The sequence below is a fragment of the Rutidosis leptorrhynchoides genome, chromosome 1, assembly GCF_046630445.1.
Source record: "Rutidosis leptorrhynchoides isolate AG116_Rl617_1_P2 chromosome 1, CSIRO_AGI_Rlap_v1, whole genome shotgun sequence".
In the NCBI taxonomy this organism is placed as follows: Eukaryota; Viridiplantae; Streptophyta; class Magnoliopsida; order Asterales; family Asteraceae; genus Rutidosis; species Rutidosis leptorrhynchoides.
This window is the reverse complement of record NC_092333.1, coordinates 693,816,582-693,841,088: the sequence shown is the minus strand read 5'-3', so window position 1 is coordinate 693,841,088 and position 24,507 is coordinate 693,816,582. Positions and strand designations below refer to the sequence as shown.

The following is a 24,507-nucleotide window of genomic DNA, read 5'->3' as shown; positions in this document are numbered from 1 at the left end:
ATTCTAAGGACCTGAGAATAAAACATGCTAAAAAGTCAACACGGATGTTGGTGAGTTATAGGTTTAATTGCTCGAGTCATAAACATATATAAAGATAGACCACAAGATTTTATCAAAAGTTTATCAATAGATTCTACGTAACAGAGCACCCTGGTAACTAAACTTGACGCTATAGTGATAATTACCCCATTCGTTTTAATACACGCAAACCAACGTGTCTTAAACTCAAATAACATACGTCCGTTGAAAGGCTAGCGCTCTAGCTCGGACGGGGATGTCAAGCCCTATGGATCCATATACAATTATTCGCGCCCACCAGTCCATATCCTATGTACTGGCAGCTACTAGTTACCAAAGCTAAGGGATTTTCGGTTTAACTCAGTGTAGAATTTTGTATGTACTTGTGTCTTATTGCGTTTAAAATAAATTGCATGTATTCTCAGCCCAAAAATATTTAAAGTATTTAAAAAGGGAGACTATAACTCACAGTTCAATATTGCGATTCAATATTGTAGGCAAATTGCGTAGACGTAATGATGGTAGACGACTGTATGGTTGGTCTTGGATTCAAGAACAATACCCCGAACAATACCCAATATTTCCTTATTTTAAAACGGTTTGAAACCCGAATTAAAAATACCCTCGAATATACTTTATTATTATTAAACTTAAAATTAAAATTATAATTATAATTATAATTATAATTATAAAATAACGTACATATATATTTATGAAATATTTCGTCGAGCAAAACTGACCTTTTATAGTACTTTTCGATTTACTGTAGCTCATGCGATCGCATGAGTTTTCAGTGTTTTTGCCATGCGATCGCATGGCCGCCTTTTCTGTTTTTGTTTGCTAGTTCGTCGACATCAAATAGTGTTTACTGTAGCAAATAGTGTACTGTAGCAAATAGTGTTTTACTGTAGCAAATAGTGTTTTACTGTAGCAAATAGTGTTTTACTGTAGCAAATAGTGTTTTATTGTAGCAAATAGTGTTTTACTGTAGCAAATAGTGTTTTATTGTAGCAAATAGTGTTTTACTGTAGCAAAATACGGTTTCACTGTAGCAAATAGTGTTTTACTGTAGCAAATTAATTTTTACTGTAGGAAAGTCGTTTTTACTTGTACATATATATATACATACATATAATTGTTCATGAATCGTCGAGAGTAGTCAAAGGTAATTGTATATATGTAATAGTTCTAAAATTTTGAGACTCAATCTAACAGACTTTGTTTAACGTGTTAAAATAATAAATCGTATAGAGAATTGGTTTAAATAAGTCAAAAATTTTCGGGTCATCACATCCACCAATCTCAATATCGGATGAAGTCAGCGGACCCGAAGATCATGCTTCACCGATCTCAATACCGGATGAAGTCAGCGGACCCGAAGATCATGCTTCACCGATCTCAACACCACGCTCATGACGAAGTCAGCGGACCCTAAAGATCATGCTCCATCAATCACGTACTCCCATGATGAAGTCAGCGGACCCTAAAGATCATGCTCCATCACGCAACCATACTATAATGAAGTCAGCGGACCCCGAAAGTCATGCTTCATTAATCATCAATACCACGATGAAGTCAGCGGACCCCGAAGGTCATGCTTCATCAACTACATACCATAATCGAGCAAGAACCACCTATATCAAACATAGGTACCGAACAAGAATTCTCCAAAAGAGAACCCGACACACACCTTCCTTAACCGAAGGATTTCACCTTGCTCACCAAACACGTCCATTATCTCTCAACGAGATTTACCACATTACCGCCTCGGTGGGATTCCAATCCAAACCATAAGTACAATTTATCCGAAACCGCACTCTACCACGAATCGACCCAAAACTAGGTCTCGGTAAAAAATTCCAGATCTACCAAAATCATCATCCGAAATATCACACTAACACTTTCCTCGCGCAGGAGTGCGACTCCCCCACTCGGAAACACGTTCCTATATCACAACTCGTACACCCGTACGATGCTACCAAAGGTAGACTTTACCAACAATTGGGTACACACGACCCATCACCACACCTTGCTCTAACCTTGAGCACACGAAGGATTTCAATCAATCCTTAAACACTTCGAACGAAAAGTGTACCACGATTACACAAACCATACCCTCGCAATTATCCAATTGCTTTAGTTTGTCAAGTTTCACCTAGTCACTCATGTACCTACGGGTTTCTCCCGGTACCCTAAGTACAATGTAACCACAACACAATCGGAGTCGACACCACGCTAGTAGGTATAAAAGAGGCACCTAATGTCGCGTCATAAAGACTCCATTACCAACACACGTCGAGATTTTAAACACTCGGCCTCAAAGGTTCCAATCACCCGACGAACCTCATGGTTCATCACTTCAACACCAAAAGCGAACACGCGCTAAACAATCGAACACCAAAACCATTTCCGTGGCTTGGTAGTAACATTCCCCAAATACTAAGGAATGCTTGGTTACACCAAGTCTTACGCCCTTCGTCCAACAACCAAACATCACCATAGGGTACTTCCGTTAGGAACGTCACCCTTAACCATAACATGCAAATCACTATGCAATTAACAAGTCCGGACATAAACGCCACATAAATAAATATTCAAAGACATATTTATCAAAACGAAACGTACCTCAACGTCTCCTTGCGGCATTCGCCGCCGCCAACTCGGGACAATCCGGCTTGCGATGTCCCTCTTTATGACAATAGTAGCACATTCCGCCTTCACTTCTCGGCATCGTGCATTCCCACAACTTGTGACCCCTAACGCCACAATTGAAACACCTAGGCGCACGAGAATCCACCGCGCCCTTTACCACATTACTCGTACTCGCACTCGGACCCTTAGTCCTCTTACTCGGAGCACCATAAGAAATAACCCTTCTCTCACTTGAAGGTTCGCCCTTTTTCGATCGCGTATAAGACTCGAAACCTCTAGCCACCGCAAATAACTCCGCAAACGACTTCGCGTAACCCCGGCTAATTTTGCTTTTCAAGTCATCGCTCAAAGTTCGATAGAAATCCTCCATCAACAAACGATCGTTCCCCAAATATTCCGGGCAAAAACAAGCCTTCGACATAAAAGTCGTCTTTAAAGTATTCAAGTCCATAGAACCCTGTTGCAAATTTCGCAACTCACAACGCAATTCCGATAAATCGGCTGAAGTTCGGAACTCCTCGAAGAATTCCTCCTTAAATTCGTCCCACGATAACGTCATAAACGTTTCACCACCGACAAGATCAATCTTGCCATCCAACCAATCCTTCGCCCTACCCCGCAACAAACTAGTAGCGAGTCTCGTCTTTTTCTCGGGAGGGCATTCCATAGTACGAAAACACCCTTCGACATCCGAAACCCAAGTCGTACTCACCAAAGGATCCGGTTTCCCATCATACACCGGGGGTCTAGTCCTCATGAAGCTCTTAAGACAACGCTCCATTTCACCCCTATTTTGGAATTCGGAATACTTCCCATCCATTTCTTCTCGAAACGCTCTCATTTGCTCCGCAACGGCGGCCGCAACTCTAGCGTTAAATTCCGTGTCGTTCATCTCGGTCTCTTTTCGCGTCGTCATTCTAAAGAATGCAAAACGATTAGATCACGAACGTATAAGTAAACACGCACAACCCCGACCCATCTTGCTAAGCACTCGTCGTACATCACTCGTTAGACACGATTTGCACCCGTAATAAGGTCTGCAAGTTCTTATTACGCACACACGCCGCATCGACTTGTTAGTACAACGACCGCCTCGCTCGATGATATAAACAAACACAACCAAAATTCTACGCGGTACAAACACACGCGAGAATTACTATCACAACACAAGAGCATATCAATAATATCCGCATTACTAATATAAACGTTAGTCAACCTATAAACAAGGCACTAACTAAACCCATTCCGACCCGTAATCCTACAAGTCCCGCAACAAATTAAGCACACACAAAAGTCTAAGTCTAGGCACCTATCTCAAGTCACCTAAATCCCTTAGACCATGCTCTGATACCACTTGTAACAACCCAAACCATACCGCGTATAAAACCCCGTTAAATTTCATGAAAAATTTTTTTTTTTGCTGTTGGCTGAGTTGCGCGGCGCGCCAACAGGTTGCGCGGCGCGCAGAACCTGTCTGGCAGCCCGCTGTCCGGTTTTCCTTGAAATGTGAAAATGTTTGACCCGTTCCCGACGTTTTTAGCCAAAACGCTTTTAACCATGAATTCATACATATAAAACTAACACGTTTAATTAATAAAATTAAGTTTACGAAGCGGGTCCCACAACGACCCATTTTACCACCTTAAGTACCGAAATACAATATTTGACCAAAAGACTTTAATACAATACAAAGCCGAGCATGGCGATTGGGGATACGCTACCCAATCCTAAATGATCCAAAAGCAAGTCACTAAAGCAACTATGTACGTCTTCTAGTCCTCGCGCTTACCCGAGCCACCATATCCGCATGCGATCTATAAAAAAAGAGTCAACAACGAGAGGGTAAGCTAATGCTTAGTGAATGATAACATACTACATACATATATATGTATAAAATGAATACGCCACACAAACAAATATCGCATACCGGGGCATCCAAGTATAAAGCATCTACACTAAGCATACCGTACGATCTAAGCAACGAGCTAAAGATACAACACAGATAAGAGTCCACCAACGACAAAGTGAACATCGTCAAATAGCTACACCCGGAGGGTTAGCTACAACACAACAACACATTAATATATAAACAATAATAATAATGCACAAGGTTAACCCCTTAACCTCAATCACACGAACATTGGCCGAACTACCCGAGCCTTGTGAATTCGCACAACCCGAAATTCACTTCTCAACCATAAGATGACCGAACAACCCGAGTCATCGTGAATCCGCACTACCCGAGATTCACTACCTCAAATAAGGTGACCGAACAACCCGAGTCACCATGAATCCGCACTACCCGAGATTCATTTCTCAATACCAAAACCCATGGTCACGGGATTATAAAATCCACCAAATCGGGGTCATCCACAACACAACCATATCAACCCTTCGCCATTAGGGTTACAACAACCATATCACAACCAAGTGTGATAATGTGCACACAAAATGTGCATCTCGCCAAAGATGGTCAACCAAAACGCACAACGTGCCGATTGGACTTATACACAAGTCCATCAAAACCAACTATATGTGAAGTGAGCTCTATAACCGAGAATCACTTCACCCGACCCGCACCCATCCTACACATACATATGCACATAGGATATTATCACTCACCTTGAAGTCTTGAAGAAGCTTCCAAGTGAATCGCAACTCGCCGATGGAAAATACCTATTCCCTTATCACAAATACCACAACACAATTAGATTGGATTCACAAATTAACCCAATTCGTCACTTAGTGCCATTTCGACCCAAATGCACTTCCAAGCACAAACCGTACCCAAACTAACCAATAATCACTAACACAAGTGAGAATGGTCCTAATATGCCAATTAAACCCGAACTCAAGTGTTAAACACGTGTCATAACCATTTTGACACTTAAACCCTAATTTTGACCCATAAAGGTCAAAATCTCATCCTTTACAAGTTTTGCCACCAAAACACATTTAACTCGGTCTTATACTTCAACTTAATCCATTTTAAGTTTATAAACCTCATTAATTCGCCAATCGGGTCATAATTACCACCAAACCCTAATTTGACCCAAAGTCAAAGTTAGTCAACCAAACAACCTCCAATGGGTTCCAATACTTCCATAATCGCTAACTAAAGTGATTAAACTAAATTTCAAGTTCTAAACATGGCCAATTTGTTCACCAACCCAAAATCCACCAACAATTAACAACAAACCCGATTACTAGCTTCACTAAACCCATTTCATCGCATAAAAGGGTTTTACAACTAATTAACTCAAAACCCTAACTTGAATATCAAATTAAATAATTGAAATTCGGAGTTTGAGCTTACCAATACTATCACCGTGTAGCCGAGAATGAAAGGAACAACTTTAAAATCCCAGACTTTGATCGATTCGAGCTTCTTCTTCCCCAAAACCTCAAATCTCTCTCTAGACCTCTCTCTCTCTCTAAGAATGGATGAGGATGATGAATGGATGTGAAATGATCCAAAGTTGGATCTAAACCAACTGATAATGCCCACAAATCCGGCCCCATGTGAAATTACCCAAATACCCTTCATTTAAAATAAATAAAACAAGATAGGTTCTGTCAGCGCGTTTGCGCGGCGCGCGGCCGCTTTGCGCGGCGCGCAGATTGACAGATTCACCTCTTTTCCAATTTTAATATATATAAATATTCAACGAAGCCCGATCTCATATGCCTTTAATAAACAAGTATACAAAATAAATATTCGGGTCTTACAAATCATGAAAGAGACATGTGTCACGTCATCATTTCATTCCATCTAATAAACTATCAACATCTATAAATACACCCCTTGGTTCATTCATTACAAAATCAATCAAACACAATACTCTGTCGAAATCATCTATAGTCACTTACATTGAGTTCCGGTTATCACCGGAGTTCAATGCCTTTAAGATATTTATCTGCTCTTCCAATCGAGTAGATTAATCCGATTAATTTTTTTACGCCCTCGTGAATCAAAATTCTGATCGGGTTCGCACGATTGTCGGAGTTAAAGCAATCTAATAACCATTTTTTTTCCAAATTAAGCACTCAAACTAAACTCATTAATTTTACATTTGATCACATATTATTGATGTGTTGTTAGAATTTGGTGGTGTAGAACACCCTTCAAGCAAAAAAGATAATTTAGCTGTACTAGGCTTTTTCATAAAACTTTACTCCCTCTTTAATTTAGTCAGACTTTGGGTAAGCTTTGTAAGCACCATTACTACAACTTTGGTGAAAAAGGGTATCTTTTAACATCAGCCACTTGAGTTCAGTGCATGTAATGTAATGTAAAAGAATCGCAATCTTTCCAAAAATCCCACTAAAACTTGTCAGAGACTCTCGTGACTGTTTTTTCAACTCATTTGCTCATGGACGATGTCTTCAATTTTTGTCTTCATGAAACCATCAGACATTATTAAAAAATCATTTTCAGTTGATCATGTTCTTAATTTTTATTTCTGTGCATTATTAGTGTACTATTGCTAAGGGGGAAGTTTAATGACAATGCTTGGTCTTTGGTCATTTTTTTATGAAAAAATGCTGACGTGCAGTTGTGCACTAAGGTGACAACACGTCTTTTCAGTCCTTCGATAATCTACCAGTCTTATTGTAACTTCACTTTAATCAGCTTTCATAAGAAAAATAACTAATTTCCCAAAATAAGTTGAATCTGATTCGTTTGCTAAGCATAAATACATAGGACCCCAATGAGACCAATTAAGAACACGTCAAATCAGAAGATTCATAAACGAAAATTATAATTCGAAATCAAGAATAAAGGATTTCTATCAATGTCCTTTTAAACATCACCATTAAACAAAAAAACCTAGGTTTACGCAAAGATCTAATCACCATTACCAATGGTGCAGCAACAGCATACATCCAGTGAAGTTATCCGGAAAATGTATCAAGTAACCGTATTAAAAACTGACCTCTTATGATCTGTACTCCTATCAACCTTCATCAAAACAAATGATATAAGCAAAAAATTAGCCACACTACATCAGGTTACAACAAACAAGACTAATACTACTACTATATATAAAAACAGCCTAGTAACAGATCATACCTGTGAGGCAATGACAACAACTATGTCAATTCAATGGCAAGGGGAACACCAGAAAGGCTCGACGCGTTGGTATCTGATACGAGTCAGAAACATTGTCAAATATTAAATTAAAGAAAACATTATAAACTAACAGTAGTGTAAAAATTGGATTAATCCCAATTACTTGGCAATTAATCCTTTTTTGAGAAGTCCAATCCAATTAACCAAAATCGGTCAACCCTCGGTCAACAGGGATTACAACAACAACATTACTCAATCCCAGCGAGGTAGGGTATGACTGATATTGGGATTATATGGTCGACAGCCGATTAATCTGTCAATGTAGCGATAATCGGTTACAATAAATCAAGATTAATCCGTCAAAGTAGGAATTAATGGGTCAAACTCAAACTTAGTCAATATACAATTAATCCCAGATTTGCCCATTACTCCCTCAAAGGTCCCGACAGATACTCCCCAATTAGCATTTTTTGCAATCTTGTAAACTAGCGGTGCAGAACATGCAGATTTGGGAACAAGTCAAAGCAAGTGATTTGTAGACACGTCAAAACACGTTTGATCAGATCGGGTTCACCGGAAACACTTTTTTTATCTAAAACTTTGTATTTTTCTTCTACATATAGTTAGTGAGCCATATATAAGACAAAATTGCTGAAATAGTCCCTGTGGTTTGTACCAAAATGCTGATTTAGTCCCTGTACTTTTTTTTTTTTGACTGAGTTCATCCTTGTGGTTTGCAAAACGTTGCTGATTTCGTCCCTCCGGCTGACGGCCGTTAAAAAACTTGGTTAACTCATGTCACATGCTACGCACACGAGGGTAAATTCGTCTTTTGTATTTTCTTTCTTTTTTTTCTTTTTTTTTCTTTTTTTTTATTATCTCATAAGTCACCTAATTTTTATCCCCAACTTAAATTTTTTTTCATCTAATCTCTTTCTTCCCCTACTGCCATTTAATATGAATCTATACTTAACCCAAACATGGAATGGCATCATAGCTTCCAAAATGCTTGTTCTGATTTGGCAATCGTAGATCTTGAACACAACCGAATCACAATGACTCTGTATTGCTCGTTCCCTCAGCCTGAAAACACGAAATCAACATTTCCCCTTTGCAGCGGGTATCAGAATCCACAACCGTCGTGTACTCCGGCTGATAAAATTGTTTAAAGGTTCTGGATCGATCACTATAAAATTAAAATATAGAAACCTTTTTCCGGTGTATTAGCAAGATTGCAGGTGGTTGTGGTGACTGGCGGCGGTGATGACGTTTTCGGTAACAGATACATGAGTTTGATGTGCCATGTGTGGAATCGAAATACAGATGAAATCTCATTCGTCGATTAAGGTTTAAAGCTCATATGGAAAATCCAAATTTGAGCATCTGAAGTAATCATGATGTACAGATCTGAAGGTTGCGTAATTAGGGTATGTTTGCTGCTGCTATTCGTTAGAATCTTCTCTTTATAATTTATTTCATTTCTTGCTTATGAATGTAGTTGATTTTAGGGTGTAATTTGTTCATCGTTTTTTAATTTTATATGAGTTCAATGGTATTTTGTTCATGGAATCCTTTTATTTTACGGTAGGTTTGATTTTAGTGTTGATAAAAAGTTTCAATCATACATGTATTCAATCACAACTAACAATAAAGTTTCAAAGTGGTGGATTTGGGAATGGATTAAATTTGAGATAAATTGTTTATATTGTAATTTTGGGTTCTGAGGAAGATGAAGATAGGTGATGAATTTTTCAAAGGAAATACAAACCACAGGGATCACATCAGCAATTTTAGCCAAAGTAAAAGATAAAAGGACGTTTTTACCCTCATGTGCGTGGCATGTGATTGGTGTTAACGGAATTTTTTAACGTCTGTTATAAATAGGGACTAAATAAGCAACACTGACATACCACGAGGACGAAATACGTCAAAAAAAACTACAGGGACTAAACCAGCATTTTGGTACAAACCACAGGGATTAATTCAGCAATTTTGTCCATATATAAACACCATAGTTAGATTATTATATTATATTATATTTATCATAATAAAAAAAGTTAGAATAACTGATTAAGGGTGTTTTTAATATATGCATTGGGCGAGTTTCAGCCCAGTTCTAATTCTGATAATTATAATTATTTAGTTAATGTTACCTTCCTGGCCCATTAGATATAAAAATTAACCCAAACCAACCCATCCACAAGTAAATGGGTAAATTGGCCACCTCTAAAACAAATAAATAGCAGGTTTCAGTATGCACCTTCGGGTTCCATTCGCAGCCAATCTTGACCACAAATCAAAGCTTGTCGAATATCAGGATCAACCGATCTCAAATGATTATCAAGCACTCTGCCACCTGTATTAAACGCCAGCTCCGGTGCAACATTCGACAACGGAACACCCAAAATATCACGTGCCATCATAGACAAAATCGGGTACCTTGGCGTATGAACTTTCCACCAATTTAAAATATTAAAATCATAGTTTCTTGGAAAAACAGGTTCCTCTAAATATTTATCAAGGTCCGAAACCCCATTTTGGTGGTTCGAAGTTTCATGAAGAAACTTATCAAACCCCCTCAACCGGTCCCGCGTCACATGACTCGTACCGACCAAACCGTTGCCAGCCTGGACCGCCACGTCATCAAGTGACCCCGGGTCTATAGAATACTCGTTAAAAAGCTCCCGAATACCCTCGGACACATCTCGTATACGATCGGGAGCATCATTATCATAAATCTGTTTATAGTAATACTCTACAAGCTTCATCTTGTATCTCGGATCTAAGATTGTTGCTATCGCTAACCCTAACCCACATTTATCCCGATACTTATCAAATTTCATCTTCATATTACCCGCAAAGGAACTGATAAATTCATCCGGGTTTTTACAGTAATTGATTAATTGTATGTGAACGTCACATATTTCAGGAAAGTATATGTTTGCAGTAGGATATTTGCTTTGTGAATGTGAAAAGACATTTGTGACCTCAACAAGAAGTTTCATAAACGAAGTAACTGAACTCGCCCATTGCCATTCTTCATCAGAAATCGACATTGTGTAAGCAGAATCTTGTTCTTGAAGAAGATAAAACGCACCCCTGTATTCTAAAGCCGCATCTAACATAACATACGTCGAGTTCCACCTCATCGGATTATCGAGACATAAACGTTTTTCGGTTGTGATTTCAGCTTGTTGAGCAAACTCATCGAACTTTTCTTGCGTCACAAGTGAACTTTTAACGTACCGCACACTTTCACGAATCTTTTCGAACACTTCTTTAAGTGATTCGATAGAATCTTGAAGAAGAGATAGAACAAGATGTGAAGCACATCTCATGTCGAATAACTCGCCGTTTTTCAAAAGAGGCCGGTTTTGAGATAGCCAATTTTTAGTTCTTGATGATATATCATCGTAACTAAAGCAATCATCGAGCGTCATCGAGAATAGTTTTCGATCGACGTCCCAGTCCATTAAACATTTTATGACTAAATCTGATAACGCGTCTTCTGTTTGAGAAGAATCTAAAGTCAAGAAATTTAATATTTTCCTCTGCAACTTCCAGTTGTCGTCAATGTAATTTGCGGTCAACGACAAATAGTCAACGTTTTCTGGTGAAGACCACATACCAACAGCAAGACTAATTCTGCCATGCAAATTCCGTATGATTTCAAACACTTTTTGCCTTTCTTTTGCATATATAGTCAAACAGTCAGACTCGACAACACTCGTGGTCATAACTTCAAACATCGGTTGAAGATTCTTTACGAATATTTTGAATCCCACGTGTTCAACCATAGCCGGTGGATAATCATGTAACATGATCATACGGGCCAAGTCAAGCCGACTTCGTTCTTGATCAAACTTAACACTTCCAAGGTTGACCGTTTCTTCAATCTTTGACTCTTGGTCAAACTTGTAAGCAGCTATTGGAATGATATTTTCTTCTTTTCTTTGAACATCATCATAACTGACATTAGCAATGGTCAAAGGCTCTTCTTTTCTCTTCCTTTTTGCTGCAAGTATCTGTGAAACATCGAAATTGGACCTTTTTAAACAACGCATTAAATGATTTCGTAAATGGGTAGTTCCACTATTGCTTGATCCACTAAGCTTCTTTTGACAGTGTACACATACGGCGTAACATGCGTCGGCTTTTCTAACCCTCTCAAAGTGATTCCATACCACAGATGTCAACCTCTTCGGTTTCTTAACAGGAGCTTCGTTTTGTATTTCCATCAAATAGACCTAAAGAAAACCTACTTAATAAATGAATATATCAGCACACTTTCAAATAAATTGTAGTATCAAATGATCACAGAATGAATATTGAAACAAATAAACCACAATTTTACATTATCTAGTATAAAATCATTTGACTTCCAAAGTCAAAATAGATTGTAGTCCTTTGAACATGAGTATAATTACTTGATCCCAAAACATACACACAATGCATAATTGTTCTGATGTGACGTCACTTGCATAACTTGCAGGATTACAAATTAACGGACGGGTGATCCTTAATATATTTTTTCCACTTTTAATATTTTAATTTAATTAATGGTTCTAAATTTTAAAGTTAACGTCGAACGATTGAATAGAATAAAATTCAACGGATGTAGTCCATGATTGCAGCAGAAAATTACACAAGAAATTGAATGATTTAATAGCGTAATTTAACAGTTCTACATCAACATCGAAAAATTGAGAAAAACGGATAACAGGGGTTAAATTGATATGCAAATTAATAAATAATAGTAAAGTAATAATAAGCATGAACAGAAAGAAGATGATATTCGAACCTTTTTTGTAATAATTTAATTATTAAAAAGGGTCTCGGTGTTCGTGCATCTGAGAATCCGATTGCAATGGATAATCCGGGAAAGAGTGATTAGGGTTAGGGTTCGTTTTGTATTATGGATTAGGGAAAGAGGATATGGATTCGACGAAAAACCCGACAATATATCCCGGGTTGGGTCAAAATTTGGGTTTTTATTTGTTTATTTGGGTTGGGTTTTGTTTGCCTAATCTTTGGGATGGTGTTTGTGGGTTTGCGGTTGTGGTTTGATGGATCCTTTACCCGACTATCTCATGCCAAGTTTTGTTTTTCCCCCAATGTTTTACTATTTTCTAAAATCTAGTGTATAACTTCTTGAAAATGAAACAATTTTGATAAGAATTATTTTTTGTTTATGAAAGCCAAGAATATATACAAAATATATTTTATGTTACTTTATAATAAGAATTTTTTTTTTTTTTTAGCTTTAAAAGGTTATATCTTCAAAAGTCAGATATTATATTATTTATTTTTTTAAATTATTATTATTATTATTATTATTATTATTATTATTATTATTATTATTATTATTATTATTATTATTATTATTATATTAATAATAATAAAACCAACTTTTGAAGTTCAATAAATGGTGAAAGTGACACATTACTCTATATGTATACTCCTTGTAACTTTCCGAAAAACATTACGTGTGGAACACAACTTACTTCGCATCCTCTTCAATTCGGAAATGATAAGTTCTTTCAATGGCTCCTTGTAACTTTTTGAAATTCAAAATTAAAACCAAACAATTCAAATTATGGAACACACATAACTATTTTTGAGATTTGATAAAATAATAACAAAAATAGCTAGAGTATATTAAAATATTACTCAATTGTTTTAAACGAGAAAAGTTCAAGCCAAGCATGACAATCAAGCGCTCAAAATTAACATCATACATGCTATTAACAAAAACGCCCACATTTTCCTTAAGCTTTATGGCCTCCTCAGCTACAAGTGGAAATAAGCAATGCACACTAAACATATTTTTGTCTACTAAACATCCTTGATTAAAATTTTCAGATTGACGTCCCATAGATAAGCTTGGTGCCCGAAACATAATTTGAAATACGAAGCTCAAAGGAACACTTTCAACTTGATATCCCTAACCAACTTAGACCAACATGTAAACCGTGAGTTTGAAATAGCATCATTACGTGCTCGAAACATAATTAGTCTTGTACTGCCAGATGAGCTAATTGACTTGTACATATACCGTGAGCTATCATTTCTCTTAGAGTTAGAAATGAAAGTTGTTTGCAATGGAGCATGACTCGATCCCTTATTAGAAGGTTGTATCTTTAAAAGGTTATATCTTCAAAAATTAGGTATTATATTATTAATATTAATATACACCAAATAATAATGTGTAAATGTCTAAATTTCTTAAATATAATTTTTTGACGCTTGAAATTAAATATTAAAATATTGTTAAACAAATAACATAATTTGAATTCAATAAGATATATTACCAAAAATTTCTTCCTTTCGTTATAACTCTTCATTTTTTGTTTTGAAATTTGTTTTTCTTGTAGCAAGGCGCCACCAACTTGGTAGCAAACCACATACTACAGGTGCATCCTACTTAAGTTGAGAGCCCCATAGATATGCTCTTATCTCAGGTCAATGTTAAAATGGATGATCACTACTTTATACTTGTTAATCCAGAAATCCGAAAGTTGAATATGGTAAAAGCTGAACATCGGTTAAAGCTTGACCAATTGACCATCAACTGCCCACTTTGATCGACTAAGGCTTAAAATGTTGGGTACCAAAATGGCCAAAGTATTAGTGGTTGACAAAGTTTTAACCCGATATTGTATCAAGAACAAATGAACAATATTCTACTTTAACTATAATATTAGTATATTACTATGAACCTATGAACCAATCAAGTTACGGAACTATGCCAAAGTTCATAATCCAATACAACAAAAAACATAGAAGACCATATCGAAAAGATAGTACACAATTTAATCAACTCATTAACTAAAAAGTTAGGTGCCATCACTAAGCAATAACGTGACAGTTTCCATCGCAGCAAAGTAGCATGGATATTTAGTAGCTAGCTCTTTATTCATCAGCTAGTAGCCTACTATGGCTTTCCTGTATTAACAGTAGGTACTAAAAAACAATCAATATATCAGATCGTCTACTTCCTTTTGCATCATATTCTGGTAGCAAAATTTGTAACTGTCAGATTTTGGAAAGAGAGTGTGAGATTATATTTTTGTTTTCAATAACACTTTACACCTATTAAGAATATCAGAAGACCCGTTGACCGTGGCTGCTTGCTCCAATTTAATCTATAACCTGAAAATGATGATCATAAGGCAAGAAATTTGGCATTAGAAGGCAATAGAGTACCATAGAGCTACAGATATTAACTTTCATTTGCTCCTCTCTAATCTGTAACAGGAAAATTTGGGGACATTTACACCACAGGTTTAATATGCTACTTACGTGAACATCGGTGGGCGGCTACGACAGACCTGAGGCCGCTTCATGGGCGACAATTTCAGATTTCTCAGGGTCACCCCACCACCGCCATCACCGCCACCCCCCACCACCACCTCCACCGCCGCCACCAACACCACCGCCACCGAACATGGACCGACCAATAGGTCTTTTGTTATCAACTCGAACTGCTGAACGTTTAGTAGGTGGACTAGTGGCAATGTCAAATGGCCCAGAATTAGAACTGTTCTGTCTTGTTGCTTGTGGCCACATATCTTCTCGGGGTCCTGGAGTGTCAGGGGTTAAACCCGCCCAATCTGCAGCAAATAAGTCAACTAGCATTTTCTTGGGTAACACCAACATCGCAAATCACAGTAGCTTTTATAAAGCAAATTAGGTGTATATATCTTGACATAATATTTACAAATAAACAAAATGAGATTACCTTTCCTCATGGGATCTCTATTATCCATCACGTTAGCTGGACTGGCAAACAAATCAGGGTCTGTCCTTGAAAAGAAGTTGTTTGCAGGCTGAATGGCTGACCGTTTAACCGACTCATACTCACTTCTCAATTGGTCGTACATCTCATCTAGTTTTCGCTTTTGCCTGTCAATGGGAAGTACAGAGCTTAATATCCCTTCAGGTATACAAGTTTCAAGTCCAACAGGCATGCGTCTATTACAAATAGCTGACCTGGATTTCTCGGAGAACTTTTCTTGAAGCTCTTGCTTATCTTTGGACAAGTTCTCAATTTCTTGTTCCATCATCTGACACCTTTTAGACATTTTCTGATATGCAGTGTGGATCTGCTCCATTTTTTCTGTGAACTTCTCTTGCATTGCCTCGCATTTCTGCTTGCACTGAGTTACAATCCTGTTTGTCTTGAATTGCATTTCTATTTCCTTTTGCCCAATGAAGAACATAACACTTCTATATGCACTCTTCATTACTTGGTACAAGTCAAAGAAAATATGCATATGACAGGTACATAATGCACCAATATATAGCACATGTTCTGAGGTATAATTATGCATAGTAAGTAAAAAATGAGCTGGCCTGAACTTTTATAATGAAAATATCAAATTAATAGGATACATGTCTGTGGAGATATTCCAGTCATATCCATCTGCAGTGAAGCATATGAAAAAAAAATTATATACAGCTACTTGCTACAAAGATAAATACTAAAATCTCAGGATAGTTTATAAACAAAAATGTGGAAGTTTTGACATTATTTAAAGCAAATACTTTTACTAAGAACAATTCTAGATTTGCTTTCTTACATTTGTCCATTCATCGTTTGGGTTGATATCCACAGGTTTCATGAGACTGAAAGCAGAAACGACATCAAATTAATAGGCAGCCAAACACAAGAATTGTATCTCTTGTTATATTCGTTTTCTTTTCAAATCAACATCTCCGTTAGATATATTGCATAGACTTATTGACTGGGCAGACAAAGCCTTTATACGATCCAACTAGCTAGAAACGGGTAGTGTATCTCCTGTCTATGGTACACTATTTAGATAAATAAATTGTGCAAGTTTAAAAAGGATCAAATGGAAGTATACAATCAGACAAAAGGGAATTTTAAACCTCTGTATCAAGATCTACTTGTACCTTTTAGAAAGAACTTGATCACACATAGGGCAAGCTGCATCATTGCTTAGTATCTTACTAGCATCCTCATTGCCTTTTGATTGAATTAAGGGAACTTAGTTGTGCACATGTCATTTACTGCTGAAAAAGAAGTCTATTTAACTACAGTTTATGGAATATTATATTAGGATACATAAGAGATGGCCACACGTGGTAGTTATAGCTCGTCCTTCCAGTTCTCGCCAGCAAGCGTTGCATCTCATTGCTGTGTTTGCAACAATATCCAGATAACTAGATACACCTTAACAGTAGTTAAGACCTGTTCATAAAAACTGCCATATGAATAAGTTGTGTTTGCAGTTCAGCTATGGAAGTGGAAAACTCAATGAATAAGAAAAACCAAAGATTCTGAATACATAGCTATAAATAAAGATAATAGATCAACTGTGATTTTCATTAACAAACGGCATGCAAGAGTTTGCTGATAGAACATGTAGCAGAAATCAAATAAAAAATGCAGAAGTCCATATTCAATTGTTTCTTTTGAAATAATGCTTGATAATAAACTAGACATTAGAAGATGATTATGACAGGTGTAATTGGTGCAGAATTTAACATTTCTAGCACCTTTACCAAAACAAAAACTATCATATTCGCACTTTTTATAAGCATTATCAATTATCTGTATAACTAGTCTGGCATAAGCTTTGGCATATTAAGATCGACTACTTTCCTCATAACCAATCGATAACTTAAGGTTAGTTAGACACAAAAAGTAGACACAAACTCTAAGAACTTTGTTTTTGAAGCCATCCTGCACTAGCTAGGATTCTAGGAAATTAAATCAAAGGTCTCTTATACTTGCTAACGTTTGCAGAGTATCAACACGAATTTGAATGTTCATATATTTAGCTGGAAATAGCAATAGGTTATGAAGCTTTACTACATAAATGGACTTAATAGTAGACATAATACATCATGAAGCAATGAAAGTATAGTTGTAGCTTATTGTTACAGGAGCTGAAAAGATTTCGAATTTCGGAAAAACATCTGCATCCACCACAGTAGCCATATTCTGATTCAGCTAGAAACTTAAACTATAAGCAGTTGAGTATTAATGAATAAATTCAAGCTTTCTATTACAAATTTAGTACTGTACTCATTATCAAAAGGCAATACTTGATTATCGCATGCTTAACAAGTAAGAAAAAAAGATTAAAATACAACATGAACCTGTGAGTGATAAATAGCTACATTCAGTTTTGAATTTACCTAGTGATTATTTCAATGCAGTCCTGAAGCAAATATGAGATCAAACACAAATCGACCTGAATGATTTACTATACGTAAATTGCAGCTTATAATGATCTGATTGTGAGTAAACCTGTAAAATGAACATATAATAACACATAATTAACCTAATTTGAAATTCAAGGATTATACAACCTGTTGATCACGTGGAGGAAACAGAGGCAAGCTAATTAAGAATTAAATCCGATAAAACACGAAAACCTGCAATATCATAGATTATAACGCATAACGATAACGTAATTGAGGAGTATTGGAAAATTAGGGTTTACGAAACTTTTAATACGGTCGATAAGAAGAAATAGAATAGACGAAATCAAATTTCAATCGATTAGTTGATGTATTACATAACATAATGGATTCAATTTAGATTCTCACTTTCTTTAAACAAGATTTGATAGTTGCTCGTTCGGTGTATCACTTGCTCGCTAGGTTTTTGTTAATTTGAAAAATGGCGGTAAAATGGAGCTATATATAAAAAGTGTTGCAGTCAAAGGTTGAGTGCTCAGGTCCGGTCAACAATACTACAAGTTGAAGGCTTAAAAAAAACAATATATATAAATAAGGATTTTCAACAAATATATGAAAAGCCATACATACAAGAGGAATCACAACATTCACCATACAAGTAACAAATCAAATCAGGGGAACTAGTAAACTAGCAACAAAACTAAGTCAAAACAGACTAGTGCTGAAATTAGGACCGAATAGGAAGGATCCTATATGATGAATCTCAAACATGCTGCTAGGAAGGATCCTTCTGTCCATGGGGCAACCCGATCACAATGCACTGCTTTCGCTAAGGTTGAGATGGGAAAAAAAAAACAGAAATTCGGAATTAAATGGAAACGGGGCCATTAACGCAACCAGTAGTTCTTCATATTCACAAAGCAGTGTCGGTATTCACGAATTTCGTTGCAGATTAGGGATGAAATGGAAGGAAAAAACTACAATGTAAGTTTTCCTCTGCCTCTTCTACCTAGTCGTTTATTAAATTTTTTTTTTTTTTTTTTATGAATATGCTCTCTTTAAACATTCATGAATTCGGGGACGGAAAAGTTGATAAATTCGGTTGGGTTAAAAGGCTATGCCAAACAGAAAGACCTGATATTGTCTTACTCCAGGAAACAAAATTGAATAACATTGAACTTAATTGGGTTCGTTCCCTTTTGGGTTCCAACGACTGTAATTTCATTCAAAAGCCTAAGGTCGAAAAATCGGGAGGACAATTAATTATTTGGGATACAAAGTGCTATGTGTTGGATGTGCAAAGAAGATCAAAACGAAGAAACTGGTCGCGTTTGGGTGTGGTCTGTCGCGACACGCGACACAATGGAACGTGACACAGGTGGCTGGGACGCGACAAATGTGGCAGGGATTTGGACTCGATGTTATCGCGTTTTGATCAACATAGCCGCGTTTGAGTTGGAGTTGTCGCGGAACGCAATGTGGTGTCGCGAAACGCGTTGATGTGCGTAGCCAGCAAGTTACTAGATTTGTTTCCTAATTTTGATTAGCACTATAAATATACCTTATGTAATCTGTAACCCTAAGCACGAAAAATCAATAAAAAAGCTCTCTAGTTGGCCGTGGACTAAAGCAATCACACCGATTGCATATAACCACATAATATCTTGTGTCGTTTACTTTTCTTGTTGTTATTCTGTCCGTTTGTCGTTTGTGGGATCACAATCTTTCGATTGGTGATCGTTGTTGGGTCCATAAATTCCTAACACTATGATGTTACTGATAATTCGTGTTTGATTTTTGTATTGGTGTCCGAAGTATATGGAAAAGCTCAGGTCCGGGTTGCAACATCATTAATGTTTACGGGCCCCATAACGATGTAAATAAACAGAGATGTTGGGATCGGCTAGCAGATATTGTAGGTAATAATAATGATTCTTAGATCATTGGTGGTGATTTCATCGAGGTTCAGGAACAAGATGACAGATTCAATTACAACTTCATTGAAAGTAGAGCCAAATGATTTAATGAATTCATTGAAAAATGCAGGTTGGTCGACATTCCTCTAGGTGGGAGGAAATTCACCCGGGTAAGCGATGATGGTTTCAAGTTTAGTAAAATTGATCGGTTTTTAATGTAAATTTATTTGAGATGTGGAAGTGCTTATCGTTAGTAGCATTAGAACGAAAACACTCTGATCATTGTCCAATAGTGTTAAAGGATTATGGACAAAGTTTTGGCCCGAAACCAATTAAAGTGTTCGATGACTGGTTCGATATGGATGAGGTTGATATCTTAATTCGTGAAAGAGATCGAATTAAAATACTGCAAGACTGAAGATCGAATTGCTGAAATATTCACCAAAGTACTCCCAAGACCAAAGTTCGAGTTCTTACGCAACATGCTCGGAGTAACATCAAAATACATTAAGGAGGAGTGTTAAAATATTAATGTATTTCTAGAAATATCTAGAATTATATATATAGTTAACAAAAATATCAAGATATTTTTAACAAAAAAGTATCTAGACATTTCTAACAAAATATCTAGATATTTTAACCAACATTTGAAGCCTATAAATAGGCTAACATGTATTGCAAATTGATGTAACAAAGACACACAAACACACATTCACAACACAATTCCAAGCAATAAACACTCAATCTTTCTAAATACAAACTCTTCATATTTCTTTCACTAACTCTTCCCCTTATAACAAATAAATTAAGATCCATCTCTATTTCATTACACTCAATATAAACTAATCATCACTTCTAATTAATCTAAAATTGCAGTAATTCTAACAGAAATGCTTAAGCTTTACGTTTTTCATTGGTTTAAATTTGTAAATGTTTTTTCATTGGTTTGTATCTATGCATAGAGTCAAAACACATACGGGTACATTCACTGAGTAACCAGAAAAAAAACAAAACAATTCAGAATACATTCATTGAGTAACGAAAAAAAGCTTCTCTACATTTGTAAGTCCGAAAAATCATGTGTAGAATACGAACGCGTTATTTGACGCCAGGGTCTGCCTCTTGGTGTCTCATAACTCTTAGGTTTTCCAGGCTTCACCTTTGTTTTATGTAAAATTGGTAGTGCCGCGGCATCAAACAATTTGAAATCCATGCGATGTAACCCTTTACACTCCCATTTTTCCCCCATCTATTTTTACAAATAGCTACATGATCAATATGTTCTAATGAGCTTGTGTCCACCTCAATCACCACCATGGCATGATGGGTAAACTTTTTTTCTTCTTCTTCGAGTTAAAACAAAAACAATACCCGAAAAAATGGGCTTATTATTATTATTAAAAAAAAAAAAAAAACCTCCACGTATATTGGGAATCGACTTCCAGATGTACTAAAATTATCAACAATCATTTCCTTGATTTTGTTATCGTACCATATTTCAGAGACAAAACCATCAACCAAAAACCTCTATCCTGGTAACCTATATATGATTTTCCCATTGTATCTGATTCGACGTGGTATTGTTTTAAGAATTTCTAAATTCCCATCTGTTAAAACATTCCGCCATTAGTTTACATGGATAATCTCCAATGCGTTGCAACCCATGAAGGGTTCTACTAAAACATATACTGCACGCCCACGCTTCTACAACGTGAGTCAATATGGGACTGAGGAGAAAGGACCAAATTTTCATATTTGGCTCCTTTACTCTATAAACCATGGTAAGAACGTCTACAAACGCGAATGCCACACACGTGCTAGAAGACTCTTGATCCCCCTACGTGACCGGAGTACTTCAAAGGAATACAGTAACTAAAATTCAAATCATAAGGTGGCACATTATTGTCGTTGTAGTAGAGAGGTGAAGGTTTTACTTTAGGGAGTAACAAATCTTGTAAAGAATGTTCAGTAGTTATACGGACGGGTTCAGATTGTGATAAGAGAACCATAAATTTTGTATTAGCAACAAATTCACCTGGAGTGATATAAAAACTAGGATATGAGTCGAGTAATTTAAAGGATATATTGACTGTACAGGGTATAGTATTTTGGGTGTTATGGGTTGGTTTAGAATGGCGTTTGGTTACAATATTAAGCTGACGTGGCATTTGGTCAGTAAGTATTTGTAAATTTTTTTAATTAGACCTAATAATTTCACAAACTCAATAAGCATTTTACAGATCCAATAAGCATTTTACAACCTCAACTCTTACCCAAACCATAAACCTGTTGACCACCACCTTTGACCCTGCACAGTCAGCATCCGGTATCTTCTAGATGCTTCGACAATTCCAAGTTTATAAAAAGTAAACATATCCGAGGCGTATTACTTATCCAAAATTAAGCTATTACACTAATAAAGTTAAAAACTTAATGAACATATTTTACTGACATGATTGTACAGTCGGCTTCTAGAAGGTGACTCGTTTGTATTTGCAATTTTTTTTAATTAGTTTTATAAAAGTTTTCCGGGGTTTATTACTTATTCAAAATTAAGCGATTACACTAATAAAGTTAAAAACTTTATGAACATATACTGACATGACTGTACAGTTAGCTTCTAGAAGGTGACTCATTTTTATCTGTAAATTTTTTTAATTAGTTTTTAAAAAGTTTTCAAGTTGGCTTTGGTATTAATTTTAGTGATAATTTTCATAGTATAAGTAATAATAGTGGTAATTATTAAGAAAAAATGTCATAGAATATTACTCCTACCAATTTTTTTCATAAACTCCTACGGTTCCAAAAAGTGATTCTTCACACATTCAACCACACCAAGCCAAGCACTATTCTCTTCTAGATCTCTGTAGTCAAAAGAAGACAAAAAAATAAAATAAAAATAGAAACGACAAACTTGATGAGTAAATTTTGTGGGTCAAAAAAGTCAAATGGGTAAAGGTTTTGAATGCAAAAAGCAATTGAAATTGAATCTTTACTGGTCAAAATTTCCCATTTAAAAAACATAAACAAACCTTGCAGAAAATGACAAGAGTGGGAATTTTATACTGATCTCACTGATTAGACCATTCTATAGAGGGGGTCATCAAACCCGTCATGGGAGGGCGCCGATGGTAATGGTGCCGCCCTCGGCCGCCCTCCACCGTCCTCGGTCACTTCGCCCTGAAATTTTTCATCAATAAGCATAATTGAGGACGGAGAGCTGCAATATTTTGGGGCCTTTTCAAGTTTATATCTAATGTTTAAGTGTATTTCTAATTAATTTTCACTCGTTGGTTGATGGCAACTTATTTTTTTTAATTTAAGAAAAATGGAGGTTTTAAAAAATGGGTTAAAGGAAGAAGATGAAGTAGGTGGTCATTTTTATTTTATATTTATATTTATATATTTAATTAATAATTAATATTTAATATATGAGGGACCCATAACATTGATTCTTTGGTTCCATTTTTTTTTTTTTTACTAATTACCATTATTTGATTTATTTATTTGATTTGATATTATTTTAATACTAATGTAATTTTAAAAATAATAAAAATATGAGGAAGTATGTCATGGTTGGCAATGGTGTGTCTTGGGAGTGTTATGGGAGGAAGTGGTGAGAAAGGAGGAGAGAGAAAGCAGATGTGGCGCTGAGAAAATATAACAACCCTCATATTTCCATGCCTGAATTGACTAATTTGACTATAGGGTTGTTATCCATACGTAATATATAATTAAATTTGACATTGATCAAATATTTATTTTTAGTCGACACTTTTTGTTAACTAAAGTTTACACTAATTATATAAAATAACTTTAGTTAATATTAATGCGTATTATATTTAAAACTATATGTAACATAATTATTAATTAAATGATAAGTTATTTTAATCATTATATATATTTTTAGCTTATAAAAAATAAAAATAAAAAGAAATAAGATTTTTTTTATAAATTAAATAATGAGCCCATGAATTTTGACTAAATATTTTCAAAAACAAAAACTTATTAAAAACATTTTTAACATGTTTTTATTATTTTGTCAAAATTGGCACCTTTATTTTATTATTTTTTTTCTTTTCACCAACCATTTTTTACCTATAAATACATGGCTCCTCATTCATTTTTTCTTGCCAAACACAAAAACTTAAGTTATTCTCTCAAAACTTTGATGAAAATTTGAGGTACTTTCTATTTTTATTAATTTTTTTTCAATATTGTCATTTATATTTATATTTATTGTATATTCTTTGTAAAATTTGAAATTAATTATGTTTATATGTTATAATTAGTATTATAAGTGTTATTATGCATAAAAATAATTTTGATAATTTATGGAATATTATTTATAATTAAATACGAATTATGTAGTGTTTAAACGTAAAAACAATGTAAAATTCGTAATAAATAATTTTAAACAAAAATAAAATATATATAATTTTTTTCTGAGTTTTTAAAACTTATATAGATCTGAAAAAATTATAAAAATAATTACTTGGGTCGAATTGGTATTTATTATATAATTAAACTCTATTATTATGTAATTCGAAGGTAAATTAAGAATAAATATAAAATAATAATAAATATTTTTTTATATATTTTTCTACAGGTTATTAAACTGATAGAAACTTATAAAAATTATAAAAATAATTATTTGGATTTATTTAGTAA

The 24,507-nt window shown here is 35.5% G+C and overlaps 2 protein-coding genes across 7 annotated transcripts; both read right to left on the bottom strand.

Moving 5' to 3' along the window:
• Positions 1-7,334: 7,334 nt before the first annotated feature.
• LOC139886099 (zinc finger BED domain-containing protein RICESLEEPER 1-like) lies at positions 7,335-12,890 on the bottom strand. 4 transcript variants are annotated; one of them, XM_071869847.1, is made up of 4 exons: positions 12,546-12,890; positions 10,005-12,002; positions 7,746-7,817; positions 7,335-7,571 (listed from the first exon to the last, which is right to left on the bottom strand). In XM_071869847.1, the coding sequence occupies exons 2-3, from the start codon at positions 11,980-11,982 to the stop codon at positions 7,765-7,767; spliced, it is 2,031 nt and encodes a 676-aa protein (XP_071725948.1). In that variant the 5' UTR covers positions 11,983-12,002; positions 12,546-12,890; the 3' UTR covers positions 7,335-7,571; positions 7,746-7,764. The 4 variants fall into 4 exon arrangements, with proteins under 4 accessions (XP_071725948.1, XP_071725946.1, XP_071725945.1 ...); XM_071869845.1 differs by having other exon boundaries at positions 7,335-7,633; positions 7,745-7,817; positions 10,005-12,005; positions 12,546-12,889; XM_071869844.1 differs by having other exon boundaries at positions 7,335-7,633; positions 7,745-7,817; positions 12,546-12,889.
• Positions 12,891-14,430: 1,540 nt separating this feature from the next.
• Positions 14,431-17,017, bottom strand: LOC139886098 (E3 ubiquitin-protein ligase CCNB1IP1 homolog). Of its 3 annotated transcripts, none has more exons than XM_071869841.1 (8): positions 16,836-17,017; positions 16,664-16,736; positions 16,327-16,372; positions 16,139-16,169; positions 15,737-15,992; positions 15,486-15,649; positions 15,047-15,357; positions 14,431-14,896 (listed from the first exon to the last, which is right to left on the bottom strand). In XM_071869841.1, the coding sequence occupies exons 1-7, from the start codon at positions 16,903-16,905 to the stop codon at positions 15,134-15,136; spliced, it is 864 nt and encodes a 287-aa protein (XP_071725942.1). In that variant the 5' UTR covers positions 16,906-17,017; the 3' UTR covers positions 14,431-14,896; positions 15,047-15,133. The 3 variants fall into 3 exon arrangements, with proteins under 3 accessions (XP_071725942.1, XP_071725943.1, XP_071725944.1); XM_071869842.1 differs by lacking the exon at positions 14,431-14,896 and having other exon boundaries at positions 15,043-15,148; positions 15,180-15,357; XM_071869843.1 differs by lacking the exon at positions 14,431-14,896 and having other exon boundaries at positions 15,043-15,156; positions 15,224-15,327.
• Between the last annotated feature and the right edge of the window lie 7,490 nt (positions 17,018-24,507).

Excerpts from the sequence above, each read along its gene's own strand:
- LOC139886099 (XM_071869847.1), bottom strand. The coding sequence starts at position 11,982 with ATGGAAATACAAAACGAAGCTCCTGTTAAGAAACCGAAGAGGTTGACA. Across the intron at positions 7,818-10,004 it reads GCTGCGAATGGAACCCGAAG|ATACCAACGCGTCGAGCCTT; the intron begins GTGCATACTGAA and ends GACTCGTATCAG.
- LOC139886098 (XM_071869842.1), bottom strand. The coding sequence starts at position 16,905 with ATGAGATGCAACGCTTGCTGGCGAGAACTGGAAGGACGAGCTATAACT. Across the intron at positions 16,737-16,835 it reads CACGTGTGGCCATCTCTTAT|GCAATGAGGATGCTAGTAAG; the intron begins GTATCCTAATAT and ends TTCAATCAAAAG. Across the intron at positions 16,373-16,663 it reads GATCAAGTTCTTTCTAAAAG|TCTCATGAAACCTGTGGATA; the intron begins GTACAAGTAGAT and ends TTCTGCTTTCAG.